At 25.8% G+C, this 19,803-nt stretch overlaps 2 protein-coding genes across 4 annotated transcripts; both read left to right on the top strand.

Annotated features, from left to right (window-relative positions):
* The first annotated feature begins 484 nt into the window (after positions 1-484).
* LOC115232965 (aminopeptidase N-like) lies at positions 485-9,553 on the top strand. 3 transcript variants are annotated; one of them, XM_029803143.1, is made up of 12 exons: positions 485-656; positions 3,460-3,666; positions 4,362-4,557; positions 5,005-5,134; positions 6,161-6,242; positions 6,421-6,836; positions 6,952-7,235; positions 7,598-7,788; positions 7,948-8,268; positions 8,371-8,440; positions 8,538-8,621; positions 9,037-9,553. In XM_029803143.1, the coding sequence occupies exons 2-12, from the start codon at positions 3,539-3,541 to the stop codon at positions 9,148-9,150; spliced, it is 2,016 nt and encodes a 671-aa protein (XP_029659003.1). In that variant the 5' UTR covers positions 485-656; positions 3,460-3,538; the 3' UTR covers positions 9,151-9,553. The 3 variants fall into 3 exon arrangements, with proteins under 3 accessions (XP_029659003.1, XP_029659002.1, XP_029659004.1); XM_029803142.1 differs by having other exon boundaries at positions 3,211-3,666; XM_029803144.1 differs by lacking the exons at positions 3,460-3,666; positions 4,362-4,557 and having other exon boundaries at positions 486-656.
* Positions 9,554-10,303: 750 nt separating this feature from the next.
* LOC115232967 (aminopeptidase N-like) lies at positions 10,304-14,359 on the top strand. The gene is made up of 5 exons (XM_029803145.1): positions 10,304-10,791; positions 11,494-11,940; positions 12,357-12,546; positions 13,131-13,257; positions 13,830-14,359. The coding sequence occupies exons 1-5, from the start codon at positions 10,328-10,330 to the stop codon at positions 13,916-13,918; spliced, it is 1,317 nt and encodes a 438-aa protein (XP_029659005.1). The 5' UTR covers positions 10,304-10,327; the 3' UTR covers positions 13,919-14,359.
* Positions 14,360-19,803: the final 5,444 nt, after the last annotated feature.

Below are 19,803 nucleotides of genomic sequence, written 5' to 3'. Positions count from 1 at the left end.
TACTAATGCTTCTACTTTTAAAAATTGGTATTTCTTGTTATAGATCAAGTTTATTTTTTGACACTGCCGGTAAAATTGTTTTTTCGTGCGTATTCACACTATATATTTATATAAATCATCAGGAACATCTTAATTTTTATTCAAATTACAATTACTTGAAAATAACAATTTATTTAATATAAAAAACCGTTAAATTTGTGGCATTCATAATCATACTCAAATTGTTCTAATTAATTGCCGTGCGATAAAAGCTATTTAAATCAAAAAGTCAAAAAATAAGAATAAAATTTGCTTTTTTGCCTATTTTTGTGTATTTTTCTCAAAATAAGTTATTTAAAATTAAAAAATAATGCGGTTTCTTCTATGGTTATATGTTGATAACTATTAACATTTATCGACTAGTAAAATATTTCTCGACGATCGAAAGTGTGTTGACATAACATTACGTACTTATTGTAATGTCATGTACCGAGTATCGTTAGTCTTCGATGGTCTCTCGAAATGATAAGATCTCGAAAGTGTTGTGATTATATATACTTTGAATATTATATAAATAGTAACAATAAATCGTCAAATTTACTTACTAGTTAATTTTTATTTACGAGGATTGCATACTTGAGTAATAAAACTTATGGCATACAACCTTAATATACAAGGTGAGTTAATAGAAATAGAACACACACATATATGTATATCTGTCGTTAAATTAACGAAACATGAAAAAATAAAATGAAGAATTTAAATAATTCTAATATATAAGTACGACACAAGCATAGTTTATTTTTTCCAAGTTAACTTTGACGGTTTTAACAGAGAGACGATTTGAAACGCATATCACAATAATATGTGTATATTGTGTATACGTTAATATAACTTTAGTTAAAGTAACATAATAAATATAAACAGAATAATCGTGCATGATTTATATTTGATTCAATTTATGATAATTCTTTAGAAGGATTTGATAAAGATGATAAAATAATTAAAACTATTAAATCAAAATATTCATATAATAATGAAACACATATTGTCCACCTTTATTACACGGAAGTGTTATAGAAGGATTATATTCTAAATATGAGATTTATAGGTACTTTAACTAATAATAGAGGAATATTACAAGAAGCAAAGTTTGGATAGATTTAATTTTGTCAAATAAGGAATTAGATATATATAATAACGGTTAATCCTTCCTTAGTCGCAGTATCCAATATATATACGTTATAACGTTATTGATGTATGTAACATTGAACAATTAATATATGTACAAATGTGAAGACAGATTAAAATAAGAATTGTTTAGAAATAAAAATTATTTTTGTCACCCCGTTTACTTTAGCTATATTGCTAACATTTCAGCTTTTATTTATCCATCTTAATACATTGGGTGAAAAATATTGTGACTAATGGAGAGTTAAACACATATACAACACAGAATAGTATCAATCACATTGAAAACGTATAGACGGAACAAAATATACACAATGTTTGACTTTCAAAACGCCTACAAAGATATATGAATATTGATACAAGTAACGGCAGTTAATTTGTTACAAATTCAACGCAATTTTTCGTTAAAGCTAAGAGACAAGTTTTATTAAATTTTGAAATCAATAATAAATAACCAATTTAAGCTTTGTTTATATGGTTGAATGTAAAAGCTTTATTTTATAAATAAAAAAATACCGAAAAAATATTACTCAATTTACAAAAAAATTTTAGTAATGTAAACTGTTTGTCCGAAATTATATCTTCTGCAATACGAGTTTTGTTTAAAACAGAGAAAATTAAATAAATAGATTTAGATTATACAAAGAGTAACATGATTAATAACGTTTTTATTAAAAAATGATTTATTATTATATTTATTATATATTTGTTCTTTGAGATCATCTAAATTATGTTATATACATATATTATATGTTTCATCTTCAGAATCAAGAAAAGAATTAAAGAATTTTATTTTTAATATGAAGCTTATTCTTTTTCTCTATGCAACTTATATAAAATATAAAAATTATGATATAAAATAAAAAATATAGTAAATTATAGTAAAATCAGTGCGTAAAATAGATAATTTATCACACAATAGAAACAGAATTAATTTAATATACATTAAATTATTTAAATTGTTCTCTAGAGAAATAAATTTAGACTCAAAAGCAAGTGCACATATAATTGACTACATAGAATATTTATTTATTAATTAATATTATGTCATATTTTTACATGCATTTTTCTTCTACGAGTCATCTGCGTGCCAATTTACTCAACGTTTGATGTTTCACATTGTGCTTTTGATATTTTAAACATTTAAACTATCATTATTTCTCATTCTCTCTCTCTCTATCCCCCCACCCTCTCCCCCCTCTCTCTCTCTCTTTCTAATCAAAAATTTGGTAATTTTCTATACAAGTAATAAGTCAATCACTTTTAAATTTTATTTGGCTTTAATATTTCTTGTGTTTATTTCCTTTTTTTTCATATATGTTTACGATCGAAAAAGCATACTATGCCGCATTTTGCCTCTTTATTTATCTTTTTTTTAATCACATCGTTTTTTCAGATATCTAAAGTAAAAACATGGCATGTCTAAAAATACTACTAAGTGGCAGTTTAATGTTCATTGTCACGACGGTTCTTGTTACCGCTGAAGTCAATTTATTGGAATATATAATACCAGAGCATTATAACATCAAGCTTAAAACATATATTAACAGTAACAGATTCTACGGTGAATGCAATGCTAGTATCAATATTATTCAACCAACGCAGAAGATAAATTTGTATGCAGAAAAATTAAACATAATTCATATGATCTTAATTCAACCTTTAGAAGGATTTGATAAAGATGATAAAAAAATTAAAATTATTAAATCAGAATATTCATATAATAATGAAACGCATATTATCAACCTTTATTCCACGGAAATGTTACAGAAGAATTATATTCTAAATTAATATTATTATAATATCTATATAATAAATTATCACACGCAAAAATGTTATCACACATTGAATAATTTTAATATCAAAGAACAATTTTTAATCGTCGTGTTAAACAGTATATAATATAATAATAATATAATAAAAGATACGTGAAACTATTTTTTGCTTACTACGCGATAAACTCTCTATTTTCTGATAATATTTTTATACTTGTAAAACACAATTTATCTTTATGTAATATCTGTTTTTAAAATATCATAGATGGTTGCCAGTGCATTATGATACATTTTACGCGCGGCAAATATTTCCATGTTGGGACAATCCGAAATTTAAAACCACCTTTAATATTTCTATAATGCACCATAAAAATTACGAGGTTTTATCGAATATGCCAGGGCAAAAAGAGGAAGCAGATGAAAACGGCATGTTGTGGACACATTTCGATATCACTCCTTCAATGCCGATTTATTTGGTTGCGGCACTTATAATTAATAAATTAAAATTTCCCAGACTGTATATTGGAATTGATGATGTCACAATACAATGTAGACCACACAGTTTATTTTATTTTGCGTATGCAATAAGTATCATGACAGATAGTATGCTGTTTTTAAAACGCGAATGGAAAGATGTAAAGATGATTTCGAAAGTGGATAATATTGTATTTCCGGATTACGAGGATAATGGCATGATAAATTTGGGACTTGTTTTTTATAGGTAAATATATGAAGACAGAGATAAAGAGATATTCTAATATATAATATTAAAAAGCACACAATTATTATTCGTACTTAATATAAAGTAAAATCTATAAAATGACATGTTTTATATCTGACAATGAGTTCAATTAGAAACATATATTCTTATTAAAAATCAAGTATATTTTAAAAATTTGAAATATTTGTACACTTATACTTTTGTCACTTGCAATAAATAATAGTAACGTGTGCAAGACTTAATTATACATGTTCGTAGAACAATTTGTTTGCATTACTTGCATCACACGATAAGAAGAAGCTTTCATTTTTATAAATTATTTAATACAGCTCGAATTTTTTATTTTATGCAAAACTTATTAAATTTACTCACGATATTTATTAGAAAATAATAAATCAATTTAATATTTTTGTTGAAAATGAAAACCTTGAAATTTGATTTTTGATAATGAATCTTTTTGCGGCTATTTATTCTTATTATTACTCAAATTAATATAGGTAATATATTAGGCCAGTCGAAAAGTTCGGCTTGATTTTTAATTCAAAATCGATCCAAACTTTTTGACTGACTTAATAATTTATATATATTAAATAGATAGTTTTATATAAAGAGAAAATTTCATTAAATACGCTAAAAAAACTTACACATATACACACAATACAATTAACTAAACATTATATAAAAATAATTTTTAGAGAATCAGATATTATATATGATGAAGATAAAGATCCACCTGGGCGCAAAGTCGAAGTGGCCCGCAAAATAGCATATAAAGCAGCACAAGAATGGTTTCATAATGTATTTAATACATCTTGGTGTTCTACGTCTGTGGTTATCCCGTGGTTGCACAAAGCTCTTGTTACATTCATGGGATCATATATTGTCGATAAGGTTATTTTTGTATTCTTAAAAGTTAACCAGTACGCGAAATACTTATTGACATGTGTATGACAACGATGCAAAATATTCTTATTATTTAAAATTTTTTTTTATTCCTTGTAACTAGAATACTGATTACATACATATATTCGACATTCTTATATTTTTATAAAATTTGAAATATAAAAGCTAAAAGCTGGCAATTACATTATATAGACTTAAATTAAAATAATATAGAAATAAAATTTGTAATAAAAAAGAAATGTTTTTAAATGCTTTTAAGAGAATAATTATTGTAATATTAAATAATACATATTATTTTAGCAATATCTTAGTATATTTTCAAAAAAGTAATTCTTTTATCATTAGAAGAGGAGCAATGCAATTTATACGTATTGTAAATGCGAGTTTTTTCTGCAATTTTATATCGGTTTAATCACATTAAAATTTTCTCTTTAGACTCTTCCAGAGACTCGGATGATGGATTTATTCGTGGTCCAAATTCAACATGAAGCTTTGCACTTGGATATTGATTTTCAATCTTCTACGTCACAAGCTGCTTTCTCTGAAATAATTTCTTACTTCAAAGGTATGATAATGTAAATATGATTAAGAAGAGAGAGAGAGAGTATAAAATCGTTTATAAACATAAATGATATATAAAAAGCTTATTTTTCTTTATATTTTAATTAAATGATTAATATTAAATATTATACTATAAAAAATATATATACCTATGTATGTATATAATTGAATATACAGGACGGCTCACATCATTGTTAATAGTTATTAATATTTCAAGAACTATGCTATCAATTTTAATCGTTCTCGTCTTAAACTTTATAGATCTCTACATTAGAAAATAAGAGCAATTTTTTTCTAAAATATGTTCCTAAACATTTTCTTAAAATCATTTCTCTGAAAGTTACGGACGTTTAAATTTCAAAATTAGGTAACTTAATTAATTGAGGATTAACTGAAAATGAAAGTAAAACGCAAAATAATATAATAAAATTCAATTTATTGAATATTCAAAATGTTCAACACCAAAATCATTATTGTTCTTATATTTAATATTTTTAATGTAACTATTTAAATTTTATAACATAAAATTATAACTTAAATTAATTTTGTATTATAATTTTTTTTAAATAAAGCGTATTTAAATGAACAAAGTTCGATTGATTAACTTTGGAATATTCTATATATGTATAAGTATTTAAAATATAAAATAACTCAAAAAGTACTTAATAAAAAAATACTTTATTATAGTGTTTTGAAAAGCTCTCGAAGTAAGTTACCAGAATATGCAAAAATATATAGGGTGTTCCATTTAGAAATTCAAAATGACCTTTACGTGACCTTCATGTGACTCTTCAAGATCAAACTAATGGCACCATCTTATGACCTTTTAGAACCGAACAACTTTTGTCTGAAACATTTCTTTCTATCGTGCTTTATTTTTTAGATATTTAGGTGTCTCAATATAAATGCCCCACCCTGTATATATATATATATATATATATAATTATACTTATAGAACAAGAATTCGCGTTGTAATAAATATACTTTTAAACATACCTAATCATATATTCTTTTTTCTCATTACGTATAGTACCCGCTATATTGCGTATGCTGCAACATGCTGTTACCGAAAAATTATTTTGGACCAGTATGCGTTCATGTATATATGATCAGTAAGTAATATACTATAATGTAAAATAGTTATATAAAATAAAATTAAGCAAATATTAAAAATAATAATGTAGATTTTATACCATATTTCTTTGTTTTTTGTCACTATTCTTTGCTTTATTTCCTAATATTATAATTTTGTTCTCTCATTTAATTTAATGTTGACATTTTCAATTTTAGTGAGTATAATTTTGTTTATCCTTACGATTACTGGACAGCTTTGAAATATGATTACTTTTCTGAACAAGAATGGTATGGACCATTAGTACAAGAAAAACTTGTTACCATAAAAAAGATAGAGCAAATGAAAACTTGGATAAATTATAAGCATTACCCTGTAATAAATGTAATACGGGAATATGATCAATCACATTTTACATTCGAAGATGTAACAATACAACTTGTCAATATAACAGGAAGTTTGAGTATACCTTTGACTTATACTACGCAGACACAATTTGATTTTGACAATACTTCGCCTGATATTTGGGTATTTTACGAAGATTCATTTTTCGAGCGATCGGGTAAGCGATACATTCAGAAAATTAAAAATCTCGCAAGCAATCAATGGATAATATTCAATTTACAACAAACTGGTAAATATTGACTAATAATTATTATTCTTAAAAAAAATTATACAGATATTTATACATCTTTCGTAATAAATCCAATAAAAGAAATATATATATAACTTTATTATTTTTTTTATAGGATATTATCGTGTAAATTATGATACCAATAATTGGGAATTAATTTCAAATTATTTGAGAACTGAGAATTACAGAAATATACACGTTCTCAATCGTGCCCAAATCATCGATGATGCTTTTCACTTAATGTTAACGTACCAACTCAAGCCCGTTATATTCTGGAATATCATGATTTATTTACAGAAAGAAACAGATTATGTGGCCTGGTATCCTATGTTCAAAGCTCTAGAGTACATGTCGAGCATCTTCAGTGATAATGTCGGTATAAAACCTTATTTTGTGAGGGTAATTATTACTAGATCTATATTTAATAAAATTGTCACATATTAGATAAATATGCATGTAAAATAATTGCTATAGTTATCGAATAATTTCTAAACGTAGAATACATATAACAAAAAAATTAAATTTTACAATAATGTTTAGATCAAAATTATAAAATTAAAAAAGAATAATTTTATATTATCCATAAAAACATATACATATTTTTTCTCTCTACTATTTTGTTGCTATTTAAGAATTTGCAAACATATTGCAGAATCTAGTCTGATAACGATTTATAAAAGTAGAAGAAAAAAAGTACAGTAACAAATGCATAGTAACAAAAATAAATATAAAAATTTATATCATTTAACAATAATTTTTAGATAATAATGCGGAACGCATTACATGAAATGTTGAAGAAAATTGGTTATACAGAAATTCCTAACGAAGATGAGCATAAAAAATGTTTAAGGCAAGAGGCTGCAAAATGGGCATGTTTATTACGTCACGAAGAGTGTTTAAAAGAAGCCAACAATAAATTAATGCAACATTTTGCGGATCCTAAAAAGAATACGTAATTTTTTTTATATTTCATTTATAGTATTTTTATGCCTGATTTCTTATATTTTATAATAATTATTTAATATTTGAGATTAAAAGTTATTCAATTAAATTACACAGAATTATATCTAAAGTTTTATAACAAAATTTTATTTTCTCTGACATTTTATAGACTTTTGCCATGGTGGAAAGAATGGACATATTGTAATGGTTTGTCTTTGTACGAGGCAGACTCCATTTGGCAAGGCTTGTATAATATATGGGTGAACAAAACTGATAATAATATTTCTAAATTCTTAAGTTGCACTCAAAATGTTGATATCATCAAAGACTGCTTAAACAAAACAGCAAATGTGATTAAGGAATCGAGTCCGGAAAATTATATTTTAAGATCGCAAGCTATTGACAATTTTCTTACTATTATTACAAAACATGTAAGAATCGATACTTTACGTAAATACATATTTAGTAATTTCGAAGAAATAATACCCAGGTAAGGAGTAATATTTTATTTTATAAATATACACTATTCTCTTAAATATACAAACATGAAATTTCTCTGTATATTTATATTTTCTATTTTCTTTTTATATAGACAAATTAGCACAGTTGCAACATTAACTGTTATTATTAATCATTTATATGATGACAAACAGCTTATCGAGGTAAACATTTTATGAATTTATCTATATTAAGTATAATTCGTACGAAATAGTTAAATTATTACTTATTAACGGTAAATATCAAAATGATATATTTTAGTTAGAAGATTTCGTGAAGAATAATCTGAGGAGAGAAAGACTACATTTTGAATTTAGCATAGAAATATCGTCTCAAATAAATAAGGTAAATTTTATTTAATACAAATTTCCTATTGATTAGGAAAACATCGTATATTTTTTTAATTTGATTTGCTAAGCACTTTAATTTAAAAGAGAATATATAAATTAATATTATATATATAATAGAAATGTATAATATAAATTAATATTATATGTATAATAAAAATCTAAATTATATACATAATAACATAAATTGCGATACAATTCATGTTCAACATTCATACATTCATACATATTTATATTTAAGCATAAATTTAAAAGCTTTTTTTATTGCATTAATCTTCATGTAGAAATATATGTCGTTTTTCTCCAATGCATATGCAATAAACTTTAATATTAATCAAGTTTTTTCACTCTTATAATTACTTCATCATATCTTACTAATTATTACAGATTAATATTGATGTAATTTGTTTTAGAAACACGAAGCAAATGCGATTCTTTTAAAAATTCAGGATAAGATAAAAAAACGTCGCTCTCAAATCGAGGATCTGCATAAATTCTTACAAATATTTATGTTTGACGGAAATTAATAAAAAATAAGAAAACCAGAGCACAAACGTGTGTCATATCATGCTCGTGCACGTATCTCTATTATAAACGTTTTCTACATAGCTTTTATTTATTTTTATTTATATTATTGATTATTTATAATATTAATGTTATTATTATAATGAAGACAGTGTATTAATTATGCATTCGCATTTACAAGAACACTACAACATGTCACGCATTTGATTATAAACAAGAAACAGTTAGATCATATAGCTACTTACAAACAAAAACATATGCTTTTTAAATTTTATAGTCAAATCTTTATAAAAAATAAACATGTGTCAAATATCATTAGTACACTCAAAGACGTACTATTTACCTATTTTAAATTAGATTTTTTATTTGTGAAAATACATAGTTTTTAATGTATTAATTAAGTTTATTATTTTAAATTTATATTTAAAATGTTTTTATTAAGAACGCATATCTATATATATATACACAGACATATATACATAAACATATAGTAAAAACATGTATATATGTATAGATGTTGTATAAATATATAAATATGTATAGATATTAATATATGTATATTATGATAAATATAAAAAAGGAAAAAATAATTCAAAGAATAATTAAAGGAATAATTAATTTGATTGAATTTATTTATGAGAAGATATATTAAATAAAGTTTGAATACTTTTAATCTTACTAAATAAGTAACAACCGAACATGTATACAACATGTATACAAAATAAATAAACAGAACAGTATCAATCATATAGGACAGGGAGAAAGAGAGAAAGGGAGAGGGAAAGGGAAAAAGAGAGAGAAGCAAAACAAAACATATAACGTATAATTTTCAAAACCTCGTAGAACAATATATTGAATCACATAGCTCCAATTTTTTTATTACAAATTCATTTTTTCGTTAAAGCTGAAAAGTCTTATTCAATTTTTTAATTAATAAATGATAATCTGTTTACGTTTTATTACTATACATTACGTATTTACGTTTACGTTTCATTATAATTAAATGTAAGTTTTTATTTTATAAGTAACATATATATATTATATCAATTAGATGAGTTTATCAAAGAAAAAAGTTCTGTGCTAAACAATAAGTGATAAATAATAAGTTTAGTTTCCTTATTTATTCTTTTTCTAACAAAGAAATTAATGTTTCAGCAGGTATCTGAGGCAAAAATTAACATGACATTTCTAAAACTATTAATTAGCTGTTTAACATTTATCACTGTGGAAGCTCTTTTTACTGATGCCCAAATTGAGCTATATGAAAAATATTTGCGAAGTTTTCACAAAATAACACCAGAGCATTATAATATTCAACTCGAACCAGATATTGAACTAAATATTTTTTATGGCGAATGCAATATTAGCATTAGGATTCTTGTACCAACGCAATCCCTAATATTGTATTCAAAAATTAAATTTATAAATGATATAATTATGACTGATAATCCACCAAGATTTCACGGGTACAAAGAAATTATTGTTCATCCGATAAAATATTTATATAATGATACGAATGAAAGTGTCCAGATTTTCTTTACAAATAACATATCACCGGGATATTACATTTTGAATATGAAATATGATGGTATTATAGGTGATGATACAAAGTTAACAAATTTTTACAAACAAAAATATAAATGGTTAGTAACTGTTAAAACGTTAAAAATATATGTATATCATTATAAACATTATTACATATACAAACATACACATACAAACACTCCATTGTGTATAAACTATATTATCTTTGACATGCATATATGATATATGTATATATATATGAACATTATGTATGTCATAAGTAATTCTATATATATACGTAATATAGTATATCACAACTTTATACATATATATATACATGCATATATATGATATAAAATAAATCATACGATAATGCATACATACATATAAATCAGAACTTAAGTTAGTAGTTTTTTCATAACATGCATGGAAATATGTATGAAATAATTGACATCTTAACATATTGTATGACAATTGATATATTACTCAATATAAAAAGCTATTTTATAATATTTCTTTTATTTTCTGAAATATATTTCATAATTCTATAAAAAACTTGGTTTCATTAAATTTAAAAGATTAAAAATAGTTAAATTTATTTGAGAATAGTATAAAAAAAAATATTTCATATTATGCAACATAACACAAAACATTGTATTAAAGTGTGATAATAGTAAAAAACATCAAAATATTATTTTCTATCCACTATTTCTATGAGTCTCATTTGTGTATCTTCATTTATATATCCTCTGTATCTCCAGCTTGTAATATTTCTTCGTAATAATTGAAAATTCATTGATTCTTGAAATATAAAATAATAGGTGGTTAATACCAACGCATTTCGATGTATTTGGAGCTCGACAAGTGTTTCCATGCTTGGGCGAATATTTACAAGCCACCTTTAACATTACTATAAAGCATCATAGTAACTATGCGGCTCTATCAAGTATGAAGGTACAAAAAGTGGACAGAGATGATGAAGACATGGCGCTCACACACTTTAAAACCACACCTAGACTGCCCACTTATCTCATAGCAGGGATAGTGACTAATTTCTATCACAACTCCACTAAAAATATGATTACAAATGTGTGGTATAGAAATTGTTCCGCATTGCGCATGGTATTTGCACGGAGAGTTATTGAAGATATCACATTGTACTTGGAACACAGATGGATACGTCCAGAAATAATTTCGAAAGTGAATCATCTTGCGATTCCGAATTTTCAAGACAAAGATATGGTGAATTTGGGATTAGTTCTTTATAGGTAAACACATGGTTAAAATATATATTAATTTATTAAAATGATTATATTAGTATTCAAAATTATAGTATTAAGATAAATATGCTCACATTATCTGTGAGTATGTTTAATTGAAAACAAATATAATGATAAAAAGAGTAAGTTTTTACTTTTAGCACTTGGAATTAGAAATTTAGAAGTTAGATATATGCATAGTTTTATATATACGTGTATTTAAGTGTGTCATTATATAAGCAAAATTTAATTTTAATATTACATTTTCGTACAAAATTTGATGATGTACAAATTTAATATCTTGGATAAAATAATATGTATATGAACTAATATACCTAATATATTAATATATGTATATAATTATTAAACTACAAATATTTTAACATAAAAAAACATTTTTAAAAACTATTTTTTGTCATTTTCAGAGAAAAAGATATTATCTACGATAAAAATTTAGATCCCGCTGCGCGTAAAATCGATGTAGCTCGCATAGTAGGATATAAAGTATCACAGGAATGGTTTTATAATGTTTATGACTTAGTTTGGGCATCACGGAGATCATTTTGGTTTAACGATTGTCTTATTAGATTTTTGGGAACATTTACCATCCACAAGGTTATTTTAAAGTATTTCTAGCGCTAATTGTTTCTTTCTTATTCGCAAGCATACAAAGTATATAACTTTAATCTTTCCATATAAAACAAACTTTTATATATAATTTTTCCTATAAAAGTTTGACGTTTCCAAAAAAAAAATTTTTTTGTAGAAAAATTAATTTTACAAGTAAATATGCGACATATATGTCGAGACAATATCAAATAATTTTTTATATTATTATTATTATTTATTTTGTTAAAATCACTTTATGCTAATCTTATTAGAGAGATTTAAATATTATTATAAAACTTAAATTAAAATTATTACTCAAAAAATGATATGTTTGATACATATCCTTATAGTAGATACTAATATTTATGTGTGTAATATAATTTTAAAACAATTGCAAAAGTATCTTTAATGAAAAAATTTTACTACACATTACTCTAAAAAGACGCATAATTATTATATATTTTAAAAACTTAAATATAAGAGCAATAGTCTCTTCTTAAATGTTTAGAAAATAGCAGCGCTAGTGCTAATGTGAGCATTTTTTTTGCGATTCCATTTTGATATAATTACTGCAAAATTATTTTCTATAGGTTTTCCCAGAGTCCCGCATAATGGATTTGTTTGTGGTACAATTTCATCACGAATTTCTTGATTTCGATACTTCTTATAATACATCTCCGTTCAACACTTCTTTTGAATTTCCCCGTTGCATTAAAGGTACATATGACAATAATTGAAAATTGCCTGTTTTGTGAACATAAATGTTATAAAAAAATATGAAAAACTACTGATGAAGAAATCTAATTAAATGTTAATCATACATATATTACTCTTATTATAAAATATGTATATTATGGATGTATTTAAATATGTATTCACGGAAAAAAAAATTAGCTGCCGTAGCTAAAAACTGCGTGTGGTAACTAGATTTCAGTCATAATATATGGACAGCGAACATCTTAGCTGTGACACCTGTTTATTAGGTGCAACAGCGAACATCTTAGCTGTAATATCTATTTATTAAGTGCAACAACAAACCGTTTTGCTGCAGTTTAGAAATTTATTTTGCAAACCATGATTAGCTATGGTAGCGAAAATTTTTTTTTCCGTGTTCGTTTGTTCATGTTTAAATACATATATTTATAGCTATACATGAAATTAATTTTCTACCGAATCAGATATGTTCACAAATAAATGCAGTAATTAATTTATAAATATATATAATAAATTAAATATATATATGTAATAAATAATAATTAATCTGACTTTTTTGGTATAAATTATTGTAGTATCTATTATATTGCGGATGTTACAAAACATGGTTTCTGAAAACATATTTTTGGAGAGTATGATTAGCAGATATATAATTTACAAGTGAGTAATATACTATATTATAATAGTTACTATGCAATAGAAAACTAAACAAGTTAAGTATAATAAATATAAGTTTCATAAAATATTGTGCTTTATAGTGCTTATAGTGCTTTCTCTATTTTTCCGACAATTGATAATCTTCGCGCTTACATATAGAAGGAAATGATTTTTTGTAAAATATTTTTTTTTTTACTTATTGCCTTTATTTTTATCATTCCAAATTTTATCACAATTCTGCAGATAATATTTATTTTATTTTTCGCTTTGTTTAGAGAGCTTAATCAATGCACAATTATTGTTATTATAACTTATGTTGTTCATTTTATATTATATTATCTAAATCTTACGCAATTTCGCTTACTTCGAATATAATTGTGTTTTATTTATCATTTATATATCCATTTAGCTTCCACAATGTTAATTTGATTTTGTTATTTCTAAATAAATTTTAGTTTGAAATTATTAAATTTTTATTAAAATTATATTATATGATATATGATAATAATTAAAAAAAAAAAACAAGAAATGTAAAATGTATATTTAAATTAATATAAAGCAATCTTCATATTTTCCTTTAATTAAGCATTTAGTGCAACTATTAAATCCGATGTGACCTTTTATACACAAAACAAAAGATTTTGCAGGTGCATCACATATTAAAGCAAGTAATCTTATTTTGATTTTCTTTTCGGCATGAATATAACCATTATTAATTAAATTAATTAAGTCATCGACAACAGGTTGCAAAAAAACATTAAGATCAGTAGGTTTTTGATATCCAAAATAAGCACCAACTAGATACACTGCCGTATTGATCGTATTAGAACATAAAATTGGTCATAAAGATGCTTGCGATGATTTTGCTAAGTGAAGACCATCAATATTTAAAATTAAATTAACATATGTGTTGTCATTTTTTGATAACATTTTTTTAATAATATCTTGAAAACCTAAATAAAAGTATTCTCCTCCATAAATATACATTTACAAGCTCATCGTTTTCAATATATATAATATAATAAGTTTTAATTTTATAAACTAAGTTTTTCATATAATTACATATACTAATTGTAAGAAGCAAAACAGTTTCTATAATTTTCTTTCGATATTTCAGAGCATTATTCGATATGCAATAAGAGCATTTATCTTTTATTGATAAATTTTCCTATTGAATTAAATAACGTTTTAAAATGCATCAAATAAAAGTGTGCAAACTGTTTAGTTTCTTCATATATTATGATGAATAATATGTCAGATAGTTTGTAGATAACTTACGGTACGTAAGAGGTATCTAATGTAAGCACGTGTCCAAATATGCGTATTCCACGTATATGTAGTATACCATACTAGCTATCCACTAGCTACGACCAGCTGCTACTGAAAATATTAATAAAATATTAATACATTTGGTTATTCGTAAGTTGCACAAAACCTAAATTCTCACTTTTTTTGCAGTATACATATTAATTAGAATGAAAAGTAAAATGTAATACTTATAAGACATTATTATTTCTATATTATGTAACTGTTACAATTAATGCATTCTAATGGAAATTTCTATTCTATATTTATATCAAATGGTAAAGCATTGCCGGTGAGTGTACATGTGATGATTATAAAAATAATCAGAAAATGTGTCGGCATGAAAGTAAATTGAAAGTTAGATTAAGTAAAGTTCATATTAGTTATAACTGTACAATATAATTAAATTTTATTAGAAAAGCAATAATTATATTTACATACTTTCTCTATATATATATTTTCTTCTCTAGGATAATCTTTTCTATCTTCTTAAAGTAAAATCTTGATTTTATATTCATACATGTCGCACATCACTATCGAGAACGAAGAACAAGAACTTTCTAATTCACAAGCAGTGTAGCCGGAAACAGGTCCCGCGGCTGACGGCTCAGCAATGGAGGGGATAACGCACACAAGCGCGAACCGCGTATATATGCGCTCTGCGCTTCGGCTAGCTTCGGAGAGTAGAGAAGAACAGACATATGTTTTCTGTCTTCTCACTTTCTAGTAGAAAGTTTCTATGAATTAAAACATTTAATTATAGAACTGTTTATTTTATTGCATATATTATATAATAAAGACAATCTCTATATCCGAATTTCAGACATGCCATTATTGAGGTTTAATTAGTCGACAATTTCTAATCAATATGTATACGATGTTTAATTAATATTATTTTCATTAACCATACATCACAAAAATAAAATGGACACCAATATATTTTTATTTATATCTGTTATATAGTAATTGCATGTTATTTATATAATTCTAGGAATTCTTGTAATGAGTTAAAATCTATGTGATTTATATGGATGTAATTATAACAGTTGTAGGTAAAAATTTATTGATATCCATTTTATTTTTGGGATCTGTGGTTTTTGAAATTAATATTAGCTAAAAATTATATATTTATTGCAATGCAGACAATGTTGGTCCATTATCATTTGAAATCGTTGGGCCAATATCTACAATTTAGACAGTCGACATATGCTCAATATTGGGTCAATGTTTTATCCGATCGGATCACTTTTCAATTGTTGGTATAATATTGGCTAAATGCAAAATCCAACATTTTACCAACCATTGGCCATCAGTAAACCAGCGTGACGCCGCCAACATTGGTCCATTGTTATTTCGGAACGTTGGGCCGATATAATAAACGTTGGGCAATCAACATAGATCCAATATAAGACCAATGTTTATGTGCTGCTCGGGTTGTATTTGGCATATACATAGAAGAGACTGAGGGATATTATTAGCGCCGATGTGCAGTAGATCAAGTAACTCATATTGATCGAATCACATCACGGTATTCGTTGATCTGTTGATTTATGACTTTTTTTGCATAATTCAGAATTTGATCTATTGAGAAAGAATGATTTATTTTCTACTTTATGCTTTATAATTGGATAATTAAAATAGACAACAGACTTTACAATAATTTATCAAGAAATATGGTTAGTTGAATTTGAAATAGAAAATAGGCTTCAATAATTTACCAAAATATACGGTCGTATCTTGTGCAAGATCATATGTATAAAATTATCTATACGCAGTTCGTCTAATTCAGAGTATCTTATTAGATTATCAGATCTCATTATTAGTAATATTTGAACTGACCAAATTCCTAACAGGTTTAATCAATAGTTTGAATCTCTATCATATAATAAATTAAAGATTATTTTTATTCTTGCTGTCTAAAGTCTTCGCTTTGGTATATTAACTTACATACATTTTTTTTTGTTGGCCGGTCGAAAAACGGATAAGGAGTTCTGGAGCGTCTTATTAACGTATGATTTAAATACAATGTTCACTTTCTTTTTTTTGTACTGAATTTATTTTTGTGCAAATCTTGCAAACACGCTTTACACGCTTTACTAACCCACCGCACGCGAGAGACAAAATAATACTTGAGCGAAGGCACGAACGACGTATTCTTCCTTACGCCTTACGCGACAGCTGACAGTTGCTTTTGTTATCGCCTAGCATTGTGCAAGGGCCTTTACATATAACCGCTTGTCGGGATACAGATTATGAAATATTACTCGTGTCAATCACTGGAGCCAAATTCCCATTAAATGAGTCATACAACTTATATAATTTGCGGATTTGTGATTCAAAACCAAGTTACCGTATAAGGTACTCGAACACTTGCCTTATACTTAATATATCTGCACTATAGATAGAGATATTGCGGTGCAAAGTCTTAATGTGTGAAATGAATGTGTTTTTATTCAAAAAACATTATCAATAATAGAACATATTGTTAGTAGAAAATTGAATACATTTGAATACAAGAATTGATAACATTTTGTTATCATGATCGACTGTTTCATGTAACTGTACGGATTCAAAAATGTTATAACTTTGATCCGGTCTAAAAATAAGCGTCAGAACATGCTTACAAACTTTTATATCCGCACAAATATGTAACTTAAAAGGAGAGAATGGAGATGTATTTTGAAGCGCCAAATAACCAGCAAGATAATATTTTAATAAAATTTATATAAAAGACATTTCCTTATGAATTTCTGCCACATATTTATGTAAGTCACTTTTTTTATCCCATCAGCTTATGTAAAACCAACGCTGTACATAATTTGTGTCCACTAAATAAGTCTTCAAGAGATTGTGCAGATATAATACAATGCAAGGAATCGAACTGTAGAAAATGTGATGGGAAATTATCATTTATTCCAACGCGGAATATTACAATGTGGTTAGAGCAGATTAGACTTTTGGATATACAAACACGTGTATATTCCAGAGCATGTTTTACACGAATGATTGTTGTACCAAAAAATAAATTATATGCAACTATCTACCTTTTGCTCCAATCCGACAAATGTAAACGGTGTTTTATATCCCTTCACCAACTAGCCATATGGTTTAAAATGAAAGAAGCCTCTTCTTTGTAAATAGAAATAAATTATCTATAAATAATGTTATTTGCCTCCTTGCCATAAATATTTTAACCAGCACACTTCAATCTTAGGTAGCGAAAGACAATCTCGATCGCAACTTGAAACGCTAGATATAAAAAATTGTGTATTTTTACATTTTATTAACGATAGCCTCAATGTATAACTTAGGGCCGTGGCACATAGAAAAACTTAAGCAGTAAGATTTAAGACTTAAGAATTTCAACCATACAGAATTTTCAGCGTAGCTTACGTTTCAATATGGCTGCCTTACTGTTCGACCGTGATTGGTCAATTCGCTTACGTCTTAAGTCTTACTGCTTAAGTTTTTCTATGTGCCACGGCCCTTATTGTTAGATATGTGGCAACTTTAACGCAGCTGGCTGGATTATATCGAAAATTATTTTGTTGATAAGGTGTACTCTGATATCTCTCGGGTCCAAGGCTTATGTTTCGAGATATTCATTCTATAACTTTCTTTTTAGATAAGCGCGTAAAACTTTTTTTTTTCTTTGAAAAGATAATTTTCCAAGTATTATAAGCACTTACCTAATATGTAGCAGGCTCATTCTAGAAACAAATATTGTTTTTTTCAACTTGTAACTTGAATATATATTTATTTTGCAATATAGTTTCGCAAATACATATAAAATGTTTATGATTAAAATTTATAAATTGTTACACACACAAATCAATGTGAAATTAATAAAAATTACTAGAAAATCTATTAGTTTATGTTGCTTATATTTATCCATATCTAAGACAATTAAATCTTTAATAAAATAGTATCAATCAAGAAATTTCCGTTTCTATCTAATTCGATTTCTATTTAATTACAAATATTATGAAAATTACAAATTCCATTGCGCTTGCTAGAAATACACGCTTATACAAAAGTATATCTATATACTTGCTTATTTGTACACTCATTTGTCACGTTTTTTGAATTGCAGATACAAACCATCAGCTGCGTACGTGAAAAAGCCCATTGCGTTATTATCATTTGTACGTTTTTTATTCATGTCGCAGCAAACAGTATAATTCGAAAGAATCATAATTAATGTTACTTTTACAAGTAATATAGCCAATCTTTGTCCTGAAAATTTAAAAGACAGATATAATTGTACAAATTTACATGTCTATTTGTATAATAAAGAAAAGGAAGAAGTATACATTACATCTGTCATTATTAATTACACAATTTATTTTTGTCAGATTGTATTTTATATAACTGGGGAATGAAAGAATACAATAAAGAACAAGCAGAGAAAGAGAGAAAGAGAGAACGAATGAGGAGCAAGCGAGATAGCTAACATGAAAGACTTCCGAAGTTTCGCTCGCGAGGCTCGCTTTATCTATAATCTCTCGCGTTATATATCGTCACTGTCAAATTTTTTTTTTCGCGCTTATTGATCCGAAAATAATTACAATGAATTAATGATCATGT

This window comes from Formica exsecta, unplaced genomic scaffold (genome assembly GCF_003651465.1).
Source record: "Formica exsecta isolate Colony F162 unplaced genomic scaffold, ASM365146v1 scaffold153, whole genome shotgun sequence".
NCBI classification, from domain to species: Eukaryota; Metazoa; Arthropoda; class Insecta; order Hymenoptera; family Formicidae; genus Formica; species Formica exsecta.
Note: the sequence above shows the minus strand (reverse complement) of the source record. Positions and strands in the feature narration are given on the sequence as shown.

Bases quoted from the DNA above. Each gene is read 5' to 3' on its own strand.
- LOC115232965 (XM_029803142.1), top strand. From the start codon at position 3,305: ATGCACCATAAAAATTACGAGGTTTTATCGAATATGCCAGGGCAAAAA. The intron at 6,243-6,420 runs GTAAGTAATATA...TTTCAATTTTAG, and splicing joins CGTTCATGTATATATGATCA to TGAGTATAATTTTGTTTATC. The intron at 8,269-8,370 runs GTAAGGAGTAAT...CTTTTTATATAG, and splicing joins TTCGAAGAAATAATACCCAG to ACAAATTAGCACAGTTGCAA.
- LOC115232967 (XM_029803145.1), top strand. From the start codon at position 10,328: ATGACATTTCTAAAACTATTAATTAGCTGTTTAACATTTATCACTGTG. The intron at 10,792-11,493 runs GTTAGTAACTGT...ATAAAATAATAG, and splicing joins TACAAACAAAAATATAAATG to GTGGTTAATACCAACGCATT. The intron at 13,258-13,829 runs GTACATATGACA...AAATTATTGTAG, and splicing joins ATTTCCCCGTTGCATTAAAG to TATCTATTATATTGCGGATG.